Source organism: Salmo trutta, chromosome 1 (assembly GCF_901001165.1).
Source record: "Salmo trutta chromosome 1, fSalTru1.1, whole genome shotgun sequence".
In the NCBI taxonomy this organism is placed as follows: domain Eukaryota; kingdom Metazoa; phylum Chordata; class Actinopteri; order Salmoniformes; family Salmonidae; genus Salmo; species Salmo trutta.
In genome coordinates, this window is record NC_042957.1 from 68,678,040 (window position 1) to 68,704,988 (window position 26,949).

The window sequence follows — 26,949 nt, forward strand, 5'->3', positions numbered from 1 at the left end:
CAAAAAGACTCACAGCTGTAATCGCTGAGAAAATTGTTTCTAACATGTATTTTCTCAAGGGGGTGAATGCTTATCTAATCAAGACATATTATCTTCTCCAGACCATTTCCGGAGACCTTCTCCCTTACCTCACCTCGCTCATCAACTCATCCTTGACCGCTGGCTACGTCCCTTCCGTCTTCAAGAGAGCGAGAGTTGCACCCCTTCTCAAAAAACCTACACTCGATCCCTCCGATGTCAACAACTACAGACGAGTATCCCTTCTTTCTTTTCTCTCCAAAACTCTTGAGCGTGCCGTCCTTGGCCAGCTCTCTTGCTATCTCTCTCAGAATGACCTTCTTGATCCAAATCAGTCAGGTTTCAAGTCTGGTCATTCAACTGAGACTGCTCTTCTCTGTGTCACGGAGGCTCTCCGCACTGCTAAAGCTAACTCTCTCTCCTCTGCTCTCATCCTTCTAGACCTATCTTCTGCCTTTGATACTGTGAACCATCAGATCCTCCTCTCCACCCTCTCCGAGTTGGGCATCTCCGGCGCGGCTCACTCTTGGATTGCGTCCTACCTGACAGGTCGCTCCTACCAGGTGGCGTGGCGAGAATCCGTCTCCGGCACCACGTGCTCTCACCACTGGTGTCCCCCAGGGCTCAGTTCTAGGCCCTCTCCTATTCTCGCTATACACCAAGTCACTTGGCTCTGTCATATCCTCACATGGTCTCTCCTATTATTGCTACGCAGACGACACACAATTAATCTTCTCCTTTCCCCCTTCTGATAACCAGGTGGCGAATCACATCTCTGCATGTCTGGCAGACATATCAGTGTGGATGACGGATCACCACCTCAAGCTGAACCTCGGCAAGACGGAGCTGCTCTTCCTCCCGGGGAAGGACTGCCCGTTCCATGATCTCACCATCAGGGTTGACAACTCCACTGTGTCCTCCTCCCAGAGTGCTAAGAGCCTTGGCGTGACCCTGGACAACACCCTGTCGTTCTCCGCTAACATCAAGGCAGTGACCCGATCATGTCGGTTCATGCTCTACAACATTCGCAGAGTACGACCCTGCCTTACACAGGAAGCGGCGCAGGTCCTAATCCAGGCACTTGTCATCTCCCGTCTGGATTACTGCAACTCGCTGTTGGCGGGGCTCCCTGCCTGTGCCATTAAACCCCTACAACTCATCCAGAACGCCGCAGCCCGTCTGGTGTTCAACCTTCCCAAGTTCTCTCACGTCACCCTGCTCCTCCGCACACTCCACTGGCTTCCATTTGAAGCTCGCATCTGCTACAAGACCATGGTGCTTGCCTACGGAGCTGTGAGGGGAACGGCACCTCCGTACCTTCAGGCTCTGATCAGGCCCTACACCCAAACAAGGGCACTGCGCTCATCCACCTCTGGCCTGCTGGCCCTCCTACCTCTGCGGAAGCACAGCTCCCGCTCAGCCCAGTCAAAACTGTTCGCTGCTCTGGCACCCCAATCGTGGAACAAGCTCCCTCACGACGCCAGGACAGCGGAGTCAATCACCACCTTCCGGAGACACCTGAAACCCCACCTCTTTAAGGAATACCTGGGATAGGATAAAGTAATCCTTCTAACCCCCACCCCCCAAAAAAGATATAGATGTACTATTGTAAAGTGGTTGTTCCACTGGATATCATAAGGTGAATGCACCAATATGTAAGTCGCTCTGGATAAGAGCGTCTGCTAAATGACGTAAATGTATTAGGGTTTTATTTTCCGCAATAAGAATTGTTCTTCCACTGACATTACAGAGTATTTTTTTTTTACTAATCTCATACAGTATGTATATACTGTATTCTATTGTACTGTATTTTAGTCAATGCCGCTCCGACATTGCTCGTCCTAATATTTATATATTTCTTAATGCCATTATTATACCTTGAAATGTGTGTGTATTGTTGTGAATTGTTTGATGCTACTTTACTTTTGGAGCTAGGAACACAAGCATTTCGCTACCCCCGCAATAACATCTGCTAAATATGTCTATGTGACCAATACAATTTGATTTGATTAGATTTTCGTGTAGATCATTCACATAAAATTACAATCTATTTTAATCCCACTTTGTAACACAGCAAAATGTGAAAAAAGTGAAGGGGTGTGAATACTTTCTGAAGGCACTGTATGTGTGTGTATGTGGTGGTGGTGGAGCGGGGGTGTCAGGGGTTCACCTAGGGGTCATGATAGGGGCTGTACCAAACGTTTGATGTATTGTAATAATTGATTACACTTATGTTGTATTAATAGAAGGGGAGGGGTTATAAGACCCCTCCCTCCTTACATTTATTGGGTCCTAGACTACAGATTAACAATATATTTTAATTATAAAGATTTAATATTGTTCCACAGTTGTTTTCTAGTCTCTCTGCCTCATAAAGAAACGGGCTGAGAAAGGTGTGACTGTGAAGACAGAACTCTGGAGGGGAGTGTAAGAGATAAGAGACTAGTCAGACATTCCACTATAAATCAACTTGGACATTTACTGCTAAGCTTTTAGATAACACTAAAACTATTGTTTATATAGCTATGTAGGCATGGGTTTGGTTTCATGAGTAGAAGGTAATGACAAAGGCAGTGACATCACTAAGATATATGACTGTAGGCATGATAAAACAACTCGGACCCTTTTCGAATTTGCAGAACTTACTCAGAAACATGCGTGCTAATTTCCTGGTGTCAACTTCTGTCTGCAATTGCATTAATAAAGGTCGTTGAATGATTTAATGAAAGATATTGTCAGAATGCTAATTTCACCAATGAGCCAATGATTGACAAGGAACAAGGAACGAACCCCAACAGGGGTGTATGTCAATGTTGCTTTTCCAGATATTAATAAAAAAAACCTACCTCTGTCTTGAGGAATATCAGATGTAGTGACATTTCTGGGTGCTTCCGAAACAAGCTGTTTGTGTCAAGGGTGAATGTATCAATCTGCTCCCTGATTGGGCCACGTCTGCCCTCATTTCTGAAACACAATGTCCAAATCAGAAGTATGGTTACCAGATTTGGTTGAATTCCATGTTGATTGAATTCCAGTATTAATTGTTGATTTTTTTTTTTACTGATAATGATTAAATGACTTACGGGAAATATGTCTTAAACTCTTCATCAATTAGACTTCTCATACATGAGGCTAAACTCTCATTAAGGTTTATTTCCCTTCTCCTTTCCTTTTTCCCTTTTGGTTTGTGAACGCCACCATTCTTGCATAAACTCTTCACTACTTGATGGTATCCACTAGCTTTTTTCCCTCTCTGGGAATAAAAAAAGAAAATATGTTCAATGTTTTTAACAGCACACCATTCGAAATCTATCATGCATGAGTATCTATCAATAGCTGCTGTTCCACTATTCTGCAAGCCTATATCTGTGGGAGCCAATTCATGCTATCGCCAGATAAATGTGAAAATTGAGAGACTCAACACATGATCATTTCATGTATATAGGAACGTACCACTACAATTTCTCTCTCTCTCTGGGACTCCGTCGGTTTGGATAATGACATCTTGTGCACGTCACTTTGGTTTATTGTGGGTTCTTGAGTGGCTCAGGAGTCCAAGTTTTGAAACGCAGACTCTGAGACATGAGGGACAGACAAGTCCTTCTGTTGGTGTTGTTGGACCGGTTGTGCAGTAATGACACTCTTCTCTGGCTTCAGTTAGATGGTTGTTTCTTTACCGCTCGAAGATGCCTATTGCTGATTGTCTTTGCAACACTTTTTGGGCCAGCCTGTCTTTCAATGCCCCTGCTGCAGCTCGCCAAAGAGAATGCTTCTTGGGAGACAGTGTTGGGGTATCCTGATGTTGTGGCATCGGAGCTGTGCCTTTATGCTGTTTGCTCTCTGCATTACCTCCAGGTTAAAGACCCTGTCACGCCACCGAATACCCATAATAGATCTCAGAGATTGTGTATGGAATGTTTCCATCTGTTTGATGTAGTGACTGTTCAGGGTCCAAGTTTCACAGCCCTACAGCAGGGTTATGATCACTACCATAGTATTGATTTTCAGTATTGTGGAAAGAGGGTTGGTGTGATGGTTGAGTACCCTGTTCCTAGGTCTTCCCAATGACTGGCTTGAGCAGGATTCTGCTTGTTATTTCTTGGTCGAGTGAGCCATCCTCAGAGATGGTGCTCCCCAGGTATGTGAAGTGTTCGACATTCCGGAGCTCAGATGTATTGCGGTAGATCCGTTGAGGCACAATCGTCGGCATAGATGGCTTTATGGCCAAGATGATCTTGTGTATTGGTCTTTGCTTGGAGCCTGCGCAGGTTGTAGATTGAACCAGTGGAAGCAGGGTGGTAGCTCCAACCCCCTTCCTTTGCAAGTTATGGGCAAGTCTATGGGCCAAATGTCCCCTCCCCTTCCAAAAATCGAAAGATGTGAACACCTCCGAAATCATGATTAGCCCAAATGACCAGTGACAAAAAATCTGCTTACTGGAACAAAGTTCTTCTTCAGATGTCGTATCCCACACTCTGTTGACATATGCTGCCAATAACAGTTATGTTACATGCGTCTGTCCACGAGAGATTACTCTCCCATTTACAGTGCATTCGGAAAGTATTCAGACCGCTTGACTTGTTAAACATTTTATTACTTTACAGCCTTATTCTAAAATGGATTAAATAGTTTTTCCCCCTCATCAAGCTACACACAATATCCCATAATGACAAAGCAAACATTTTAGAATTTTAGCAAATGTAAATATCACACTTACATAAGTATTCAGACCCTTTACGCAGTACTCAGCTGCCACCACCATGTTTCACCGCAGGGATGTTGCCTGGCTTCCTCCAGACGTGACGCTTGGCATTCAGGCCAAAGAGTTCAATCTTGGTTTCATCAGACCAGAGAATTATGTTCTGAGTCCTTTAGGTGCCTTTTGCAAACTCCAAGCTGGCTGTCATGTGCCTTTTACTGAGGAGTGACTTCCGTCTGGCCACTCTACCATGAAGGCCTGATCGGTGGAGTGCTGCAGAGATGGTTGTCCTTCTGGAAGGTTCTCCCATCTCCACAGAGAAAGGCTGGAGCTCTGTCAGAGTGACCATCGGGTTCTTGGTCACCTCCCTGACCAAGGCCCTTCTCCCCGATTGCTCAGTTTGGTCGGGCGGCCAGCTGTAGGAAGATTCTTGGTTCTTCCAAACTTTTTCCATTTAAGAATGATGGAGGCCATTGTGTTCTTTGGGACCTTACATTTTTGATACCCTTCCCCAGATCTGTGCCTCAACTCGGAGCTCTACGGACAATTCCTTCAACCTCATGGCTTGGTTTTTGCTCTGACATGCACTGTCAACTGTGGGGCCTTATATAGACAGGTTTGTGCCTTTCCAAATCATGTCCAATCAATTAAATTTACCACAGGTGGACTCCAATCAAGTTGTAGAAACATCTCAAGGACGATCAATGGAAACAGGATGCACCTGAACTCAATTTTGATACATTTGCTAAAATGTCTAAAAACCTGTTTTCACTTTGTCATTATGGGGTGTTTGTCATTATTGTGTGTAGATTGATGAGGATTTTTTTTAAATTTTAGAATAAGGTTAACATTTGGAAAAAGGGAAGGGGTCTGATTGCTTTCTGAATGCATTGTATTTCAGTCTGAATATATCTCATTCTAATGTGAGTTACAAAAAGTCATCAAATCATTTTTGGGGTCCTGGTTGAGTCTTTAAATTTTCAGCTTCTCTGGTACTAGAACAAAATGGCTAGCACGGATATACTGTATGGTGACAATGGAAAAGCGCTTAATGTTAAAACGGTTTTTTTTTTAAATAGCTTACTGGTGCTATCACTTTATTCATTAATTTTTCGCATGATTCTTCTGACTGTCGAACTCCTTCTGAAAGGCATCGTTCAAAAGTCTCATAAGTCTCATCCATAGTTTGACCAATGGACTTGATCTTATCCTTGAGCCTTTGTTCCAGAACCTGGCACACCTCTTCTTTGCTGTCAGTCTGAAATCCAAACTCAACATTAAGATTAAGATTCACATGTAAGGAGTATGTTAACTGAGAGAAATACTTTTGTTCTGCTGTAAGTACAATACCATGTCGCTGCTTTTGGCTCCTTGTATCAGAGAGAGGATCCCATAGGCTCCAGAAACATAATCTGAAATCTTTGTGCGACGATCATTGAGATTTCTGAGAAATTCCTGAAGTTTGGGTATTTCTGCAACATCAGTTAAAAGAATCTGACCCTTTTTTTAAATTTTTGAATGACATACCAAAATCGAACTGCCAGTAGCTCAAGACCTGAAGCAAGGATATGCATATTCTTGATACCATTTGAAAGGAAACACTTTGAAGTTTGTGGAAATGTGAAATTAATGTAGGAGAATATAACACATTAGATCTGGTAAAAGATAATACAAAGCAAAAACGTGTTTTTTTTTTTTTCCATCATCTTCAAAATGCAAGAGAAAGGCCATTATCTGACTTAGGACTCTAGGCGTAATATATATGTTTGCCACTAGATGGCAGCAGTGTATGTGCAAATCTTAGAATGATCCATTTAAAGTATGCCAAAATGTGAATAATTGGTTAATTGATACATTTTTAAGTACATACAGTTGAAGTCGGAAGTTTACATAGACTTAGGTTGGAGTCATTAAAACTTGTTTTTCAACCACTCCACAAATTTCTTGTTAACAAACTATGGTTTTGGCAAGTCGGTTAGGACATCTACTTTTGTGCATGACACAAGTAATTTTTTCAAACATTTGTTCACAGACAGATTATTTCACTTATAATTCACTGTATCACAATTCCAGTGGGTCAGAAGTTTACATACACTAAGTTGACTGTGCCTTTAAACAGCTTGGAAAATTCTAGAAAATTATGTCATGGTTTTAGAAGCTTCTGATCGGCTAATTGACATTTGAGTCAATTGGTGGTGTACCTGTGGATGTATTTCAAGGCCTACCTTCAAACTCAGTGCCTCTTTGCTTGACATCATGGGAAAATCAAAAGAAATCTGCCAAGGCCTCAGAAAAAAATGGTAGGCCTCCACAAGTCTGGTTCATCTTTGGGAGCAATTTCCAAACGCCTGAAGGTACCACGTTCATCTGTACAAACAATAGTACGCAAGTATAAACACCATGGGACCACGCAGCCGTCATACTGCTCAGGAAGGAGACGCGTTCTGTCTCCTAGAGATGAACGTACTTTGGTGTGAAAAGTGCAAATCAATCCCAGAACAGCAAAGGACCTTGTGAAGATGCTGGAGGAAACAGGTACAAAAGCATCTATATCCACAGTAAAACGAGTCCTATATCGTCATAACCTTAAAGGCCGCTCAGCAAGGAAGAAGCCACTGCTCCAAAACCACCATAAAAAAGCCAGACTACGGTTTGCACCTGCATATGAGGACTAAGATCGTACTTTTTGGAGAAATGTCCTCTGGTCTGATGAAACAAAAATAGAACTGTTGGGCCATAATGACCATCGTTATGTTTGGAGGAAAAAGAGGGAGGCTTGCAAGCCGAAGAACACCATCCCAACCGTGAAGCACGTTGTGGGGGTGTTTTGCTGCTGGAGGGACTGGTGCACTTCACAAAATAGATGGCATTTTGAGGAAGGAAAATGATGTGGATATATTGAAGCAACATCTCAAGACATCAGTCACGAAGTGAAAGCTTGGTCGCAAATGGGTCTTCCAAATGGACAATGACCCCAAGCATACTTCCAAAGTTGTGGTAAAATGGCTTAAGGACAACAAAGTCAAGGTGTTGGAGTGGCCATCACAAAGCCCTGACCTCAATCCTATAGAAAATTTGTGGGCAGAACTGAAAAAGCGTGTGCGAGCAAGGAGGCCTACAAACCTGACTCAGTTACACCAGCTCTGTCAGGAGGAATGGGACAAAATTCACCCAATTTATTGTGGGAAGCCTGTGAAAGGCTACCCGAAACATTTGACTCAAGTTAAACAATTTAAAGGCAATGCTACCAAATACTAATTGAGTGTATCTAAACTTCTGACCCACTGTGAATGTGATGAAAGGAATAAAAGCTATAATAAATCATTCTCTCTACTATTATTCTGACATTTCACATTCTTAAAATAAAGTGGTGATCCTAAATGACCTAAGACAGGGAATTTTTACAAGGATTAAATGTCAGGAATTGTGAAAAACTGAGTTTAAATGTATTTGGCTAAGGTGTATGTAAACTTCCGACTTCAACTGTAACTGTGCAGTCTCCTCAAACAATAGCATGGTATTATTTCATTGTAATAGCTACTGTAAATTGGACAGTGCAGATAACTTAACAAGAATTTAAGCTTTTTGTCCATATATGATATGTCTATGTCCTGGGAAATGTTCTTGTCACTTACAACGTCATGCTAATCACATTAACGGACGTTAGCTCAACTGTCCCGAGGGTGGGACACCGATCCCGTAGAGGTTTTAAAAACAAGAGATTTATTTCTACCTTTGGTTGGTGTCAGTGTTCTTTGATGCTGGTATTGATCCTGGATTCAAGTAATGATTATTTAATTGTCCCATTTCTGTTCGAGTTTGATGAACTAAATTATTGATTATGGGCATAATCCTAGTTATGCATGCATAACTTAAATTAGGAATCAGCACTTAGTAGTGGTCAAAAGAGCAAGATGTTATTTTCAGAGAAGATGAGTCTTCATACAATAGAGTGAAATGTTTCAGAGGACATGAGAATAGCTTAGCATGCTGTAGGTGTACATACTACCCACAATATTTGATAGTCAGTAATGCAAGTTCTTCTTTTCTATCATATTATCCAGGTTACACTTGGAATTGTTATTGACTAAGACATATTACATGTTTAAATTTGCCAGATACGATATTCAAACAGGTATGCTGCTTAGGTGAAGTTTGTTGCTATGTAAAGCAGTTTACAACACAATACAATACACAAAAAGAATTTAAAAAAAAAGCATAGGCATATAAATACGGGACACAATTGTCTCTATGTCGTAGAATCAATAAGAATGTTCAGTTATCGTACCTGTCTCTACTTGTTGCAAATGCTTTTCCTTTTGGTATTCCTTGGAACTCACAGTAAACACCTGAAGGAAGTCCTTTCCCCCACTGAAGTGTTTCTGAAATGTGTTATGAGGCAATGACAGGCAATTAAATAATGTCCACACACTGACATTTTGCAAGCTCAAAAAATGTATATTCATTATGCTCGTGCAAGCAGTTGTGCTTCAACTAATTTATAATAATCAAATACATTTTGATATGATTGATAAATACCAGATTAGAACAACTTTCTTACCTTACCATAAATACAAATAAGCACCTATTACTAAATTGTTTGTTTTGTATATTAGACAACACAAATGTCGAATGAAAAGCTTTAGTGTACAATGTAATCTTGCTCTCATGTAATTCCATGAAATTCCTATATCTTCACCACTACAACATACAGTATGAGCATGTTGACAAGTCACAGAATGCTCCTTTATGTCAGACATAACTTACCTTAATTTCTTTTTGTTTGTTGAATTTATCCCTCACTTGCCTCTTGGTTGTTTCATTTCTTCTCAAAATACAGGTACGTGCATCAGCCTTTTGATTCTCCTCAATGTCGTCTGTCTTGGTGCAGATAAAACTGATGCTTCGACATTCTCCACCAGGTCCAAAGAGGCTAACGGTGCTGTCTAAAATGTCCCATGATTCCTTTTCTGAAGTTGCTCGTGCAATGTCGCTTACAATCCACACAGCAGAGCAGTTTCCAACAAACTGAAGAAGTGTAACATTAACTTAAAACATCCCAACATTAAAGGTGTAAAATACACAATACACATAATATGAATAACATACATAGGCCTACATAATATGTTTAATCAACTGAACATAAATATAAATAAACTCAAATACATAGATATAGCCAGACACTTGGTTCTGTACCTATGATATTGATCTAACATCAACCAAATTAGAAGTTGTATGAATAAAATTCGAAATAGAATATCGAATCATCATCAACAAGAATTGTAAATAATTACCGATTTCCACATCTCATCTCTGCTCTTGTTGCAGTCTCCATTGCCTGGAAGATCAACCAGCACAACATGCTCCAGCAGGTCTTTGGAGTTTGGCACCTTGATGGTAATACACTTCACAAGCGGCCAATACTGTCTTTTAAATGTATTACTCTGTGTGTCACTCCGTGTGTAACAAGTTATCTTTTCAGAGAGTTCTTCAGCCTGCAATTGTAATAAAGCATCAATACATGCGTTGATGAAAAAACTAAGTTATTTTCTCCAAAAGAACACTGACAAAAATCAAAGAGCCTAAAACATGTAGTTCCATATTTTCCTGCAATCGCTTACAAAAGTGAATTTGTGCGGCAAACTTCCAGCAAGTTTGTGGCAAATTTGCTGCAAACTACATAGTGTGCAACAAAATGCTGCCAGAAGTTTGTAAATGTTTGCTACTAGTGGTGAGTTTGTGGCAAACCTTTGGCCACAATAATATTTATTCCCACTAGCAGCAAACAGTTTACTAGAAGCCGCTTCTGGTGAGCACATGAGTTTCAAGACCTGTATCCATTGATGACCAATCAAGGGGATTAGGACAAATCTGTATAAAAATGGAAACCAAGCTATCTAGCTAGCTACCTACCAAAGATGGCTGGTGAGTGTCTAATTTAGCACTTAAACTTTGTTTTTTCCATTTATGCTTTGAGGTTGGACTTTAGCATGTTAGCGCATAGGGCGCGCCCATTGGTGTCACCTTCTTAGTCAGTTTGTGTTACACATGTGCTGGTTGCCATCTCTTTACTGGGAAGGTGTTTCAGCTGTGCTGGCCCAGGTGATATTTAAGAGTGAGCCCAGTGTTCCAGTTGTCTTGAGAGATGTGTAGGGTCAACACTTTGAAAGGGCTCCCCCTATGTGATTTATATAAAGATATTCCTTTGTCTGATTTCCCTGATTTCGTTAGTTTTGCCCTACCAAAAAAGTCCTGCACCATCGAAGGTCCCCAAGAACACAGTGGCCTCCATCATTCTTAAACGGGAGAAGTTAGGAACCACCAAGACTCTTCCTAGAGCCTGGCCAAACCTATCAATCGGGGAAAAGGGCCTTGGTCAGGGAAGTGACCAAGCACCAGATGGTCACTCTGACAGAGCTCTGGAGGTCCTCTGTGGAGATGGGAGAAACTTCCAGAAGGACAACCATCTGTGCAGCACTCCACCAATCAGGCCTTTATGGTAGAGTGGCCAGATGGAAGCCACACCTCAGTAGAAGGCACATGACAGCCCGCTTGGAGTTTGAGGAAAGGCACCTTAAGACTCTCAGACCATGAGAAACAAGATTCTCTGGTCTGATGAAACCAAGATTGAACTCCTTGGCCTGAATGCCAAGTGTCACGTCTGGAGGAAACCTGGCACCATCCCTACGGTGAAGCATGTTGGTGACAGCATTATGCTGTGGGGATGTTTTTCAGCGGCAGGGACTAGGAGACTAGTCAGGATCGAGGCAAACTAGTCAGGATCGATGAACAGAGCAAAGTACAGATGAAAACCTGCTCCAGAACACTCAGGACCTCAGACTGGGTCGAAAGTTCACCTTCCAACAGGACAATAACCCTAAGCACACAACCAAGACAATGTGGGAGTGGCTTCGGGACAAGTCTTTGAATGTCCTTGAGTGGCCCAGCAAGAGCCTGGATGAACATCTTTGGAGAGACCTGAAAATAGCTGTGCAGCAACGCTCGCCATCCAACCAGACAGTGCTTGAGAGGATCTGCAGAGAAGAATGGGAGCAACTTCCCAAATACAGGTGTGCCAAGCTTGTAGCGTCATACCCAAGACGACTCGATGCTGTAATCACTGCCAAAGGTGCTTCAACAAAGTACAGAGTAAATGGTCTGAATACTTATGTAAATGTGATATTTCTGTTTTTTATTTGTAATACATTTTTTTGCTTGGTTATTATTGGGTATTGTGTGTAGATTGATGAGGGGGGAGAAAACAATTTAATCAATTTTATAATAAGGCTGTAACGCATTTTTTGGGGGAAAAGGTCAAGTGGTCTAAATACTTTCCGAAGGCACTGTAGATGTTGTAGCTACTGTACATAAAAATACTAAATAAACAATTTATTTGCAAAATATGCGGTCTTTGCTCTTATCTTCATTAGCATGCTGACTTCAAGTTGTATTGGATTTATTTTTCTCTGTTAAGACATTGCATACATGTTTAGTACATTTAGTAATTTTACTACTGTAAATTCCGGACTATAAGCCGCAACTTTTTCCCCACGCTTTGCACATTGCGGCTTAAACAATGACACGGCTAATATATGGATTTTTCCCGCTTTCAAATTTCTTTTCTCCAAAAAAACACATTCTGTGATGTGCTCAGTTTTTTGGCGGCATGAAGCTTTCATTAGACCAATGAAATTGCCGAACGGGTTAAGGTCAAACAACTTTTTTGTTTACTGTTTAGATTAAATCGAGCGCTCTCAAACTTCCCATCATTCTGATTACGGTAGTCATTTTGTCACCCTCATCATGGCAAAGACACGGAGAAATGCATATGATGCAGCTTTCAAGTTGAAGGCAATTGATCTGGCTGTTGGAAAAGGAAATTGAGCTGCTGCACGGGAGCTTGGTCTTAATGAGTCGATGATAAGACGTTGGAAACAGCAGCGTGAGGAATTGACTCAGTGCAAAAAGACAACTAAAGCTTACTGCTAATTTTTATTTTTTTGTTACAAGCCGTGTTTCGTTAAAGCCTATTTATTTTTGTTACAAGCCATGTTTCGTTAAAGCCTATTTATTTTTGTTGCAAGCAGTGTTTCCTTAAAGCCTGTGTAAAGTTCATTTGTTTCAATGTACCGGTAGGCACCTGCGGCTTATAGGCATGTGCGGCATATTTATGTTCAAAATAATCCTTTTTTTTTTTAAATTCAGTGGGTGCGGCTTATATTCAGGTGCGCTTAATAGTCTGGAAATTATGGTATGTTTGTTTTAGTTTTCTGTGAGAAGCTTTTCAAGTTAAATGTGATTTGGTTTACGTAGATAAAACATTTCAATGTTAACACATAGTAACCAAAAAACAAAAGTCTAATTTGCATATTTATACTGTGTTTGCAGCAAACAGTTGAATTCTTGCCACAAGTTTCCCAGAATTGTTTGCCAGAAGTTCATAAGTCGCTGCAAATGTGCTGCAGTAGTTTGCCACAAAACTAATTTGCATGTGAAAATATGAGCTTGCTGCAAATTTGCGCCAAATTGGCCAAAGGTTTGATAGAACTGTTTGCCAGAAGCCTGTTGTTTTGGTAAGGGAATAAATACATGATTTAATATAATTTGCAATCAGATGTGGTTGCCGACCTAAAAGGATTTTTTTAACAAATGATTTTCACCAAAGCACACAATCTTCACAGAAGTGAACTAGCATGACAGTAACTTACTGTGTCACATAGAAATATTTTCTTGACTGATAAACGAAACTCTGGATTTTCTCTGAAGTGCTTCCTGTCCATTAGTTCTTCTAAGGTTGCCCCACGTCCATCTTTTCCATACAAAGCTGATATCTTTTCATCATCATCATCGCCATCATCGTCGTCATCCCTTTCATGGTCTTCATCATTTCCATCCTTGTAAGATCTGTCTCTTAAGATGGACAATAGCTCCTCTTTCCATTCCTAATAAAAATGTAAAACCATTACAAATGTGTAATGCATACTCTCTACTTAAATCTTCATTTGAAGCTAGTGGATATAAAAAGTCTACACACCCCTGTTAAAATGCCAGGTTTTTGTGATGTAAAAGAATGAGACAAAGATAAATCATGTCAGAACTTTTTCTACTGTTAATGTGACTTATAATGTGAACAATTCAATTGAAAAACAAACTGAAATCTTCGAGGGGGAAAAATGAAAAATAAAAACCTTACAATAACCTGGTTGCATAAGTGTGCACATCCTCTTATAACTGGGGATGTGGCTGTGTTCAGAATTAACCAATCACATTCAAACTCATGTTAAATAGAAGTCATTACACACCTGCCATCATTTAAAGTGACTCTGATTAATCACAAATAAAGTTCAGATGTTCTAGTAGGATTTTCCTGACATTTTCTTAGTTGCATTTCAGAGCAAAAGCCATGGTCCGCAGAGAGCTTCCAAAGCATCAGAGGGATCTCATTGTTGAAAGATATCCAAAGCATTACATATACCATGGAACATCAGCTCCACAAACCCTGCTGGCTTACTACCTGCAACATGCTATCACCCTGTTTCCTCTATTTCGGAAAAGGATGATTAGTGTGACTTGCTGATTTTTTTTACTAATGGCTAATTGCTTCCATTTAGTGCGCTGGGTGGTAGCCTAGGGGTTAAGAGGTTGGGCCAGTAACTGCCCATGTGCCCATGAGCAAGGCACTTAACTCTAATAGCTCGTGTAGGCCGCTCTGTAAAAATGCCAAATCTAACACATGGCGTGTGGCAATTGCCTGCAATTCACACCTCCTGTGTAGATGGTGTTGATTAGCATAACAATCTGTGCTCACGCCCTCTTTTCCGCCTAAAATGTGTCCATAGATCAACGTTGCCGATGAATCCAGCTGTTAGGCAACCTCAGCGCTGTGTAGCACACGGCCATTTTGCCAGTGACTTCACCTCCTCATGAGGTCAGTATCTTCCAAAACAGAGATTTGAGAAAGGAATATAGGGTGCGTAACAGTTTTCCTTGGGTTGGGTTTAGATTTCAACCCTGCCCACATGCCCACAGCTGGAACCAAACCTAATAATCAACTATTCGGAGCACAGCTGCAAGTGACCCGATTGTAGCATTAATCATCATACCACACACCCTTTTCTGTACAGACAGCAGAGCTAACCAATTGAGGCATTAGTATACAGAATCTCAGGACTAGCTTGATGAGACAACAAATTAGACAATGTTATGTTGAAAGAACGAGACTTCTTCCTTATATCAAACATCCTCACATTCGTGAGCTAACATTAGCATCACAAGCACGACAGTCATCAAAGACACCATACAAAGGAGAAAATTCACTCAGAGCTTGGGATTCTTGACCAATCATGTTCACATTATCATGCTGCGTCACGCGGTTGGTACAGTGTATATTTGGGATAGTTCAACTACAGGCTAAAGAGGAACACACAACGGTAAGCTATATCGAACATACCACACCCACATCCAACAGCACCCCCAAGAAAGTTCTTGCTCATGGTTACTCAAAGAGCAGGCAAAAAAACGAGGCTAAATCAGTGAATTCAGCTCCCCATTCATATGCTTGACATGACTATATGGGTAGAGCAAACCGTATATGCCCTTAAATATTTTTATATGTGCAACCTGGAATTGAAATTTCAAAGGACCAGTGCACATAGCAAGAAAATGCCCCTCAAATCTGTGCCGTTTTGTAACGCCCTGGCCATAGAGAGGGGTTTTTTGTTCTTTATTTTGGTTAGGCCAGGGTGTTACATTGGGTGGGCGTTCTATGTTCGTTTTCTAGGTTTTATTTATTTCTTTGTTTTGGGCCGTGTGTGGTTCCCAATCAGGCACAGCTGAAGTTCGTAGTTGCTGATTCGGAGTCACACATAAGGAGCATGTTTTTCCTTTGGGTTTTGTGGGTAATTGTTTCTGTTGAGTTTTTTGCACCTGACAGGACTGTTTGGCTGTCAGTTTTCTCGTTTTGTTTTGTGTAGTGTTCTTTATTAAATTAAAATCATGATGAACACTAACTCCGCTGCACCTTGGTCTACTCTCTCTCCCGACAGCCGTTACACGTTTGCCTGCAATGTTAGGCTACCTTGTATCGATGTTTCTTTTATCGTTGCTTCTTCTTTTAAATTAATGCAAGGTGTCAATTGGGTCAATGACAGACCTCAATTCAGATCTTAGTTTTAGTTGCATTTCATTAAATGTACTGTTCATCATGACACCACTTCCAAAACATTGTGAGATTAGGATATAAACAGATGAAACGGATGCTATTACCTCCTCTGTCATGAACTCAATCTCTGCGATGTACTTCGAGTCTGTCATATTGGCCTCCACCTGAATCATGACCGAGGTGCATGCCCCTTGGTTTCCAGAGGGCAGCAATTTTGTCTCACCCAAGATGGTGTTAATCAAGAAGCTCTTACCAGCTCCAGTCTTCCCAAAAACACCCACTATCTCTTTTTTGTCTTTCTCCAGCGTTTGGATTTTACCTCTGTTAGAAATGAAAGATTAAACAATTAAAGCAATTTAGTGGCCTGTATGCATCCCTCCACATTTAAAAATGCATACCTGGAGCCTCCCAAGTGGCACAGCAATCTAAAGCACTGCATCGCAGTGATAGCTGCGTTACTACAGATCCTGGTTCGATCCCAGGCTGTGTCGCAGCCGGCCATGACCGGGAGACCCATGAGGCGGTGCACAATTGGCCCAGCATCGTCCGGGTTTGGGGAGGGTTTGGCCAGCCGGGATGTCCTTGTCTCATCGCGCTCTAGCGACTCCTGTGGCAGGCCAGGCGCAGTGCAGTGCACGCAGACACAGTCACTAGGTGTACAGTGTTTCCTCCGACACATTGGTGTGGCTGGCTTCCGGGTTAAGCGAGCATTGTGTCAAGAAGCAGTGCGGCTTGGCAGGATTGTGTTTCGAAGAACACACAGCTCTCTACCTTCGCCTCTCCCGTTGCAGCGATGGGACAAGACTGTAACTACCAATTGGGGAGAAAAAGGGGTAAAAAATGTTTTTTAATTATGCATACCTGAGGAAGTCAATGAGTTTTGAAGAAGGCAGATCATCAAGTTTGCTTTCGACACGTTGCATGATCTTCTTCACCTCTGTCTTGGTTTCAGTTTCTGGCAGAGTTAAACACAGGTCACCAACCAGCTATAACCTTGTTGTGTCAACATGCTTATAAAGGTGGAAAACATATTACATGGAAAAATCGAGGAATGCACAGTGGCATTCAGATCTGCTATATCATAAACTGAGATAAAATGTTGCTGTGTGCTGATGTTAGAAGAGTTTACAGCATGTGTTGAGTTAAAGGAGTACTTCACTCAAATAACGATATATTTACTACTGTTAGAGGGATGGCTACAAGAGCAGAGCACTGGACTCTATAACACCACTTTTGAGTTCTGAAAACATTTGAAATATTACAGTCAACTGTAATTGTAGCTTCCCTAACTGTGCAAAGTGTAAACAGTGAACAGTGAACTGTCAGTCATGTACATATGTAGGATTCTCAATTAGGAATGTCTACAATACATCATGTTAAATGGTTTCCAATTAAAATAGTGTTTCTTAAAATGATTGTGGTCCATATAAACACCATCATCCACCTACCAAATATTTCAGTTATTCTGGACGCAGCAACACGTTGTTGTTTGTTTGTTTGTTTGTTTGCATGGGCCTCATCAGATTTCCTTTTGCCTGGAAACAATTGGAAACGTATTTTATTAATTAATGCACAAATCATCCAACAGCAGTCACAGATCTTCCAATCTCGTTATAGCCAATGCTGTTATGCATATGAGTTGCATCAGTCGGTGAAAAATAATTTCAGATGATCCACTTACTGTGTGCATATGGTAAAGGGTACAAAGGGTACATGCAACTCAAGTGTAAAGTATCTCATAATTCAATGCTTAACTGAGTGAGTTGTATTATTTGTTTTGGAAATATAGTATCACTACATTTTTCTCCTTGTCATTTTCTAAAACTAGTATTTTAAGCATAATTTTTCTGTAAGTGGAGATCTGAAACTGTGCTTTTTACCTGGAATATTCACTTGAAGAGGGCGTATTTTACTGGTTGAGGGTTCACTCTGAAGAAAAACATAGATAATCAACAGGTTAACAAAGGAATCATTCCACAACCTTACAACACAAACGTATCACAATTGTTATCGTTCTATGTAGCCTTTATCTGTGCTTTTCTTGCTATAGTTTGAGATGCATTTTCTTTATTAATAATTTGGGTTTCTTCCTGTATGTTGTTTTCACTGACTGGTGTTGTTTATAGGTTAGATGTTTGCTATGTTGTATAGTGTTGTGACTATGAGAAAGCGCTTGCTAAATACATTTGATTGTTATTATCTTAATGTATTATTTTAGTCCCCGTGGAGTGCTCTGCTATCCTAATGTATGATAGTTAATCTCTGTAAAATGGCCTAAAAACTATCCAAGTTGTGCCAAGAAGTGATGCCTTAGCTGTGACCACGGACAAATGAGATCTAGATTTTACCCACCTGGTCATACACTGTTTCCCCCACTCCAGAGGTGTTCGTTGTGGGCACAGTTCCTGTACCTAAGAGTTTAACCAATGACCTGGCGACAGACTCACAACAATTGTAATTTTGTTGACATCAATGGGACATTATATGTAGTCAGTGATGAATAAAGAAATTATGTGTTTCTTACCTTTTAGTCTCTGATCGTTTAGGAGTTTGATTTCTGGGTTTTATGATGGCCTTTTGACAAGCCTCTTGATTGACCATCTCACCAGTAACCTGGGGACAGAAGCCGTGTTGAGTTATAGGGTGACAAATATAAAGGTCTGTATGCTGATCTAAATAAAACAACTATACATTTGGTTTAGTTAATAATTGTACTTTAGGGCTGAGGTTTCATGTACAGTAAATGGTTATATAGGGGGGTAAAAATTGTACATTTTCTGAGGAACTCTTGGAGGCCTTAATGGATACTGATGACCACATGGCCGCTTGAATGTTCTTATCATCATCGGGTTGCTTCTGTTTCTGCAGTTATAAAATACAATTCTCTAAGTTGTTAGGCAAAGAACAAGAATGGTAAAATAACAGTTCAGACTTTAGTTACAACAAATGAAATCAAATGATATTGGTCACATACACATGGTGTTCGTGCAATATATTAACAACATTACGTTTTTGTCATAAACATCAACATTATCCAAACCACAAGCTAGAACAAGCGCATTTTAATTTCACTGGTAGAATCGGGAAATTCGTCTGCTCATAGTGCACCACAAAGTCCAGCATTCATAGCAAATGCAGATCCCGCCCTGCTAGGTAGATGGGACGTGACCACAACCTTGGTTGATGGCATTGTTTACTTCAAACGACTAACGCACAGTAATCTCAGAACGAACTGTAGCATTTTATTTTTTTTAATGTTTGTTTTTCACTAACGTTTGTCATCATGATCGTGTGTTGTTCTGTCTGGCTGTGCTAACTACAAACAACCGTGAACATTAGTTATCTTTCACTGTTCTACCTACCAAAGATTTACCCCGATGCTGCCAGTGTTTTGCGGCTATCGAGAATGATGCTTGCGGTGACCAAAGATTATCAGAGGGATTTTCTGGCTGAACGGAATCCATTTAGTCGACAGCTGAGAAGTGATGGGACACTGTACCCTATTTTTCTCTCTTCACAACAAAATGGAAGATTCTTGATTAGAAGTAACTTAACATTCGCTGGAATAGGTAAATTAGCTAGCTAACGTTACAGTCCAGTATTGAATTTAGTAACCCACCAGCTAAATCATATAGCTAGCAATCTTTTGGATGCACACTGTCAATCAATTTCGCCTATGCCATTGTATTCACTAGAGGTTGACATGGGAGCGAATATTCATTCCTGTCCCATCTTGTCCTGTCTATTTTTCCCGTCCTGTCTTGAAACCCAGCAACAGTTCTATAACCCTGGAACTTTCCTGTCCCATCTTAATAAAAATCACTAACGTCCTGTGTACATTTTTACGCGCAGAATTCTGAAATAACTTAATCCTAGCTGCTTTTCCTCTCTGATTCAGAGGGGTTGGGTTAAATTACGGAAGACACATTTCAGTTGAAAACATTCAGTTGGACAACTGACTAGGTTTCTCCCTTTCCTGTCTGTCGCCGCTCTGCCGTAGCATCGCATGATTAGCTGGAAACTTTAGACTGTTCTCAGGCCTTGTTGTAGCTAGGTATGTTCGAGTTGCGTTGGGACAATTTTAGCAAACCCTATTCCTAAACTAAACCTAATTATCCTAACCTGCCACGTTAATTCTCCAAACCTACCACGTTAATTACCCTAACCTGTTACGGAAAGTCACGTATGCTATTCTAGACCGGAAGATATGCCCAGAGCACGAAAGGGGGAGTCGTACAATTGAAATGTGTCTTCTGCATTTAACCCAACCCTTCTGAATCAGAGAGGTGCGGGGGGTTGCCATAATCGACACTTCCCCACACGAGTTGTAGTCTTTCAGAGACTGGAAAACATGCCAGTTTGTAGATTTAGCAATTAATCCCCTGATAAGAACATCACTGAAAGACGTCCAATGGATCTGTAATCATAATCTGTGTCACAGTAGTTATTGTACACCTAGTTTGTAAAGTACCTTGAGAAATGCTTTGTGCTTTTCTCTAAATGCAGACCGTGGTCCTATTTTTGGAATCAAGTTGATGAAGTCTTTCTCCTTAAGGAAGAGGAAACTTTCTTCATCAATTTCTTCATCTGAAATTAAGGAAATATACATTTTAGGCATCTCAATATCATAAAATAATAATTACTGTATCAAATTAACAAATAAACATACATGTTTACAATTGAGGTGAAATCTTTAGTTGAATGTATAATAATACAATGTACAATAATACCTACATTATTTTAATCAAATCAATCAATAATTGTATTAATACACAATGTATTATACAATGTATAATAACACATCACAAATGTCTTCACCTTCAAACCTCTGAATCAAGTCACTGAGGTTCCACTCAGTTAATATGTCTCTGACGAAATCAAATGATGCCATGAGACTTTACTATGAAGGGAGAGAAAAACTGTACAATTTAGATATTTGTGGTAGGCGATATCACGTTACCTTTATTCCAAAAGGTGTATGTGCAACTATAAAGAAAAAGAGAAAATCAAGTGCTCATGTTCTTGTGAATCCTAACCATTTTGTTATTGTAGGATGTTCGCAATAATCTTTCAGAGACTTATTTGTTCTCAAGAGAGGAAAGTTTCTCTGAATGCAAGTATATCGGTCTTTTCACCCCTTATCTACATATTCATTTTTTAAATATATGTCATGATTGTACTATTTACTTTGCTATAACTATTTGAAAGGTTGAGGTGCCTTTCAAGACCATTATTTTGTATTATTTACCTCTGCAACACATGCACTTTTCATTTCTCTTTTACTTCTGATCTTCATATTGTTTTGTCTTTTAATTCTCATTAGGGATGCTAATTTCAGTACATTTTGGTGCCGACTAACTAACTAAATTAATTCCAAAAAGTACAATTATGTGACCATTGAAAATACTATGCATGGGTACAAGAACCCAACATTTGTCATTAAGAGGTAAAAAAAAACATAAGAATAGCAAAAAAAAAATTTCTCACCTTTATTTAACCAGGTAGGCTAGTTGAGAACAAGTTCTCATTTACAACTGAGACCTGGCCAAGATAAAGCAAAGCAGTGCGACACAAACAACAACACAGAGTTACACATGGAATAAACAAACGTACAGTCAATAACACAATAGAAAAAAAGCTCTACAGTGTGTGCAATTGAGGTAAGATTAGGGAGGTAAGGCAATAAATAGGCCGTAGTGGCGAAGTAATTACAATTTAGCAATGAAATACTGGAGTGTTAGATGTGCAGAAGATGAATGTGCAAGTAGAGATACTGGCGTGCAAAGGAGCATTTAAAAAAAAAATAACAGTATGGGGATGAGGTAGTTGGATGGGCTATTTACAGATGGGCTATGTACAGGTGCAGTGACCTGTGAGCTGCTCTGACAGCTGATGCTTATAGTTAGTGAGGGAGATATGAGTCTCCAGCTTCAGTGTATTTTGCAATTCGTTCCAGTCATTGGCAGCAGAGAATATCCAGAGAAATTAGTAATTAATTTTGTCAGGTTTATGTCCCATCCTGATATTATGCAACGTTAATGTAATGTGAGTATGAACATAATTTTTTGTTTCAAAGTGGCAGCATGAATTACGTTAGCTTGAATTAGGGTTTAGCTTAGGTAAAATTTGATTCAGATTTTGATTACGATGATAATTATGAACGATGATAATTCAATGCTAAATTTATTGCAAATGAGATAAGGAAGTGATACATGTTTTACAGACATTACAAAACTGTTGTACGATAGAAGCAACCTCCACTCTACTGGTGAATTGATGAAACATGCTCTTTTTCTATGGTCAAATCACCTTTAAGTCACGAACCATAGACTACTTTCAGGGTGAGGAAACAGCTCAACTTAAATTTTAAAATACTGAACTTCCCCTTTAAGTAAAAACGAATAGAAGATGGGTTTATCCTATATCTAGTCCTCCAATTTGAAGAAGTCATAAGAATTTGGACAAATAAAAATTCACAGGAAAAATACAAATTCAGTGTTACGAAATCGATTAACTAGCTGGCTAATATTATTGCACTTGCTAACTCTAGGGGTCTTGGGCCAACCTGCAGAGGGCACACTACATCACATATCTCTGCCCAGAAGGTCTCAGCTTGAGATACACAAGGATCATCTCCCTCACTAGGGAGAACCATTTCCTGGGAACCACTGTCTATGTATTCTCAGAAAATGTTGTGATGTTTTTTTCCCCCTGTTCAGAGAAGTTAGTCATTGAAGTTGTTAGGTTTATGTCTTATCGTACATCCTGATATTACCAGGTTCAGACCACTAGATGGTACTGTTCCCTAATGGTGCTGTTCCCTCAATGTTAAAAGTGTAGTTCACCTGAATTACAAAATCACATATTGGTTTCCTTACCCTGTAAGCAGTTTATTATGGAAAAGGTATGACAGCAACCCATGCTTTGGTTGGAGGGCTCTGTTAAGTTAAAATATGGAATCGTTTTTTTAAGTGGAACAGAGCGTTTTAGCAACATGAAACCTTGGTAAAATATGTTCATATACACCCCAAGAAGAATATCACACTTAAAAAAAAAATATTCTGACAAGCAAGCACTTAGATATTGTCATTTACATGTTTTCATACTTTCATAGAATTTTCGGGAATGAGTAAGACATTTGTAAAAATTCTATAGCAATATAGTGGGAAAGCAGCAGTGCATTTTGACAATTTATAGACACTGAACTTTGAACTGGACTGTGTGTTAACATGCAACAGCAACAGTGCAACTTTAGATAATTAGAAAGCATTGGCCACAAGCCACAAAAATACACCTGAATGGATTTCTGCAAATACTATGGGAGTCCTATTACATTTGGGAACTTTACAGTCCTATTGATCAAACAACCATGAGAAGTTAGGCTCTCTCTCCCTCAGTTGCCTATGCACGTCAACAACAACAAGATCAACAACTAATGCTGGCCAGAGTGAGATAAGCAAATATCTAACAAGGGAACAGTAGATAAACCCTCAAACTTGTTCAGCTTGTAGTTGGCCATCAAAAGTGCCTGCTCGTCCTTCTGCAGCTTGCCTGCTAATGCATGATTTTCCAACCCACATTTTGACAACTGAATGGGAACTTGCCTGCCTGCTCGCCAATTTGATCGATCCCAAATACATTTGATTGACAACTAAGATATATGCTAACTGTGGATAACAGTTGTAGAAAAAGCCCATGGAGTTGGTGGAATAATCTTTTAATTCATTGCCACTTACTCAGCTGGGCCAGGGGCGCTTTAATTAGGTCAGGTGGAAATGTCCCACAGATCTCCACTCCATAAAAGGAGGAAATCACCATCGCCTGATCGCACTGCTTTCTCTTTCTTCACTCTGTCAAATCCAAAAGTTCTGTACGTCCATGAATCCACAGACTACTCAGTAAATATACCACTTTATGGTTAAAGGAATTCCTGCCTCAGTCTCATCCATTCCTCTGTCACCTGACCCGTGACCACCTGTTCACCCTCACTGTCAGTCATCCTACCTGTCCAGGTACCCACACAGATTCCACTAATCTTTCAACAGTCGTTCAAGTTCACCATAGCTAGCAAGCAAAGTGATTCAGATTTCTTCCTAGCTAACCAAATGACACATGCAACTATAGCTGTAGCCACTGAAAAGGTGCGTAAAAGTTGCCTACACCCAATGACATGACATCCTCCCAGCAGCTAGATAGTTAGCTACTGTAGCTAACACATTACCAGCATTAGTTACATTTGTCTGTTTTTGTCCAAAGTATTGAGTCATTGAAACTGAAACATTCCAAATGGGTGGAGGCAGCAAACAATGTACCAGGCCAGCTGTGATTTACAACCTGATTGCAGTATTTGTTGGACTACCAAGAAATGTATTGGTGAATTATATTAATCATGCATCGAACTGCATCCATCTATTCTGCCAACAATGCCTTACCCCAGGTCATGGAATTTTTGGGTAAAATATAACCTATTTGTAAAACCTCTTATAAAGTTGGTTTGGTAGCATAAACTAGGAATTTTATATTTTTACTGAAATTATGATTGTCTGTTTGTTTCATATCTGCCAAGTAGATAAATGTGATTTGGCCATGAAAAAAATACCATTGTATGTTTAACCAACGCACCAGTAGAGTGGAGGTTGCTTCTATAGTAGAACAGTCTGTAAAACATTCATTACTATTCCATATCTCATTTGCAATAACTTTAACATTGAATTATAATTTTACAAGATATTACCCAAGCTAAATTCAAGTTAACTTAATTAATGCTGCCACTATGATTTTTAAAATGTGTATATATACTCACATTACATAAAGGGTGCGTTAGTAAATTCACCTTGGCAATCTACTCCAATTTCAGAGTGCAGAATAATTGAGGAATTTACCAACGCCCTAAACTCGGTTGATCTGACAGGTATAAGTAGACATCAGTATAAAAAATGGAATAAAATGTTTGCCAGTAACACAGTTACAGTCATGAACCCTCTTGATAACATGAAAACACACAAGCAGCTCTACCAAGGGTGAGTAAAAGGTTTAGAGAGTGTTTTTCTCTTGTTTACTGTCTGTAAGTAGCTAACAAGCTAGCCAACTTTAGCCAGTTAGCTTGTGTGCTTGACTGCCATTGTGAGGTCAGAATGCTCGGATCAACCCTACTCCAACACTCAACGCTCCAATGCTACTCCAATCTGACAAAGCTATACATTTACAAATACCCAGAGCGCGCTCTGAGCGCACTCTGACACTCTAGAGTGAATTTACGAATGCACCCAAAGTTGCAAATCTCTTACATTACAACATCTTCTCATTTGTAGGAATTTTAGCATTTCATTATCACCTTTTAACATATTAATCAAAATCTGAATAAATTTAGCCCAAGCTTAACCCTAATCAAAGATAATGTAATAAATGTTGCTACTTATATAAATATATATATATTTTTATACTCACATAAAGTTGCAAATCTCTTCAAAATTACTGATTTGTTTCCTTACTCTGAAAGCAGTCCTAAGCAATTTCAGGTATTTCTAAGCAGTGTCTTTAAAAAATCTTTTGCATGAGGAAATTGAAATGACTGCAAAGTTATGTCTTTCCTTTAAATGAGCCCACACTGATCTACTGAGAGTTGATCGTGAAATATGTGAAAAGTTTAAACAAAAACATGCTGATACTTACCACATAAAGGCAATGTTCGGCAAATGTATATTCTGTGCTACTGATACGGCTCTCTAGCAACAAAACACACTGAACAACAAGAGTATGTGGTGTTGAAAGGAGTACAGCAGTATGGGTATACTATAGGTGTGGCTGTTCTTTGTCATGTTGTGATGCAGGTTGCCATGGGTTTTGCCATGGAGGCATAACTGAGCGGTTTCTGCTAGAAGGGCCAACTGCAAAGTCAAAATTGGCAATAATTGTAAAAATTCATGAAAACGAAAATGAGCTTTTTGGTCTTAATTTAAGGTTAAGCACTAGGGTTAGCAGTGTGGTTAAAGGTAGGGTTAGGTTAGGTTTCAAATCAGATTTTATGACTTTGTGGCTGTGTCAGATAGTGACCATGCAACGTACAAAAAACACCTCAGTGTGGTAGCCATTCTTAACCCTTAATTTCCCCTCTATAAAATAGAATGACCTTGCTCAGTATATTACCATGATTGCGCAATAGTGCTTAAAACAAATTAAACTCGTAAAAAATCCTGTCACACAATAACTTTTGCTTCATTCAACTAAATAATGCTTTGGCTGTAACATGTTCAAGCTAATGGTTTTAGCGGCATAATGAATCTTTCTTTTATTGATACTTTAATAAAATAGCTTTCTGGCTGGCCTCTTTTATTGAGTGTTGTTAAATCTAAGAATAACAGTGTTGCCAAAATTGCAAGTTATTTTTCAGTTTTCGCCTTGAATAGCAAAAACAATGACAGTACTATGGATGGGGCCATGTACCGTCAAATCTTGGGTGAGAACCTCCTTCCCTCAGCCAGGGCATTGAAAATGGGTCGTGGCTCAAGAAGAAGCACATTAAGGTCCTGGAGTGGCCTAGCCAGTCTCCAGACCTTAATCCCATAGAAAATCTGTGGAGGGAGCTGAAGGTTCGAGTTGCCAAACGTCAGCCTCGAAACCTTAATGACTTGGAGAAGATCTGCAAAGAGGAGTGGGACAAAATCCCTCCTGAGATGTGTGCAAACCTGGTGGCCAACTACAAGAAACGTCTGACCTCTGTGATTGCCAACAAGGGTTTTGCCACCAAGTACTAAGTCATGTTTTGCAGAGGGGTCAAATACTTATTTCCCTCATTAAAATGCAAATAATTTTATAACATTTTTGACATGCGTTTTTCTGGATTTATTTGTTGTTATTCTGTCTCTCACTGTTCAAATAAACCTACACATTAAAATTAAAGACTGATCATTTCTTTGTAAGTGGGCAAACGTACAAAATCAGCAGGGGATCAAATACTGTTTCCCTCACTGTATAAAGCCTTTTTAACATCAGTCGATGTCACAAAGTGCTATACAGAAAACCCCAAACAGCAGCTATGCAGATGCACGTTGGCTAGGACTCCCTAGAAAGG

At 39.9% G+C, this 26,949-nt stretch overlaps 1 protein-coding gene across 6 annotated transcripts in view; it reads right to left on the reverse strand.

The window, feature by feature from the left end:
- Positions 1 to 25,651, reverse strand: part of LOC115206336 (nuclear GTPase SLIP-GC) — a 44,981-nt gene extending 19,330 nt beyond the window's left edge. For 3 of the 6 annotated variants that reach the window (XM_029773176.1, XM_029773157.1, XM_029773202.1), the window contains exons 1-18: positions 21,366 to 21,406; positions 20,697 to 20,778; positions 20,350 to 20,465; positions 18,651 to 18,740; positions 18,403 to 18,491; positions 18,231 to 18,309; positions 17,759 to 17,807; positions 17,327 to 17,413; positions 16,740 to 16,833; positions 15,983 to 16,199; positions 13,426 to 13,659; positions 10,012 to 10,212; positions 9,485 to 9,745; positions 9,006 to 9,099; positions 6,068 to 6,189; positions 5,802 to 5,975; positions 3,102 to 3,271; positions 2,865 to 2,982 (exon numbers count right to left, since the gene is read on the reverse strand). In XM_029773176.1, the coding sequence (XP_029629036.1) occupies positions 2,865 to 2,982; positions 3,102 to 3,271; positions 5,802 to 5,975; positions 6,068 to 6,189; positions 9,006 to 9,099; positions 9,485 to 9,745; positions 10,012 to 10,212; positions 13,426 to 13,659; positions 15,983 to 16,199; positions 16,740 to 16,833; positions 17,327 to 17,413; positions 17,759 to 17,807; positions 18,231 to 18,309; positions 18,403 to 18,491; positions 18,651 to 18,740; positions 20,350 to 20,465; positions 20,697 to 20,769 (2,268 nt within the window). In that variant the 5' untranslated portion in view covers positions 20,770 to 20,778; positions 21,366 to 21,406. Of the gene's footprint in view, positions 1 to 2,864; positions 2,983 to 3,101; positions 3,272 to 5,801; positions 5,976 to 6,067; positions 6,190 to 9,005; positions 9,100 to 9,484; positions 9,746 to 10,011; positions 10,213 to 13,425; positions 13,660 to 15,982; positions 16,200 to 16,739; positions 16,834 to 17,326; positions 17,414 to 17,758; positions 17,808 to 18,230; positions 18,310 to 18,402; positions 18,492 to 18,650; positions 18,741 to 19,240; positions 19,822 to 20,349; positions 20,466 to 20,696; positions 20,779 to 21,365; positions 21,407 to 25,550 lie in introns of those variants that run through there. The other 3 variants (XM_029773168.1, XM_029773193.1, XM_029773185.1) reach the window with 3 other exon arrangements.
- Between the last annotated feature and the right edge of the window lie 1,298 nt (positions 25,652 to 26,949).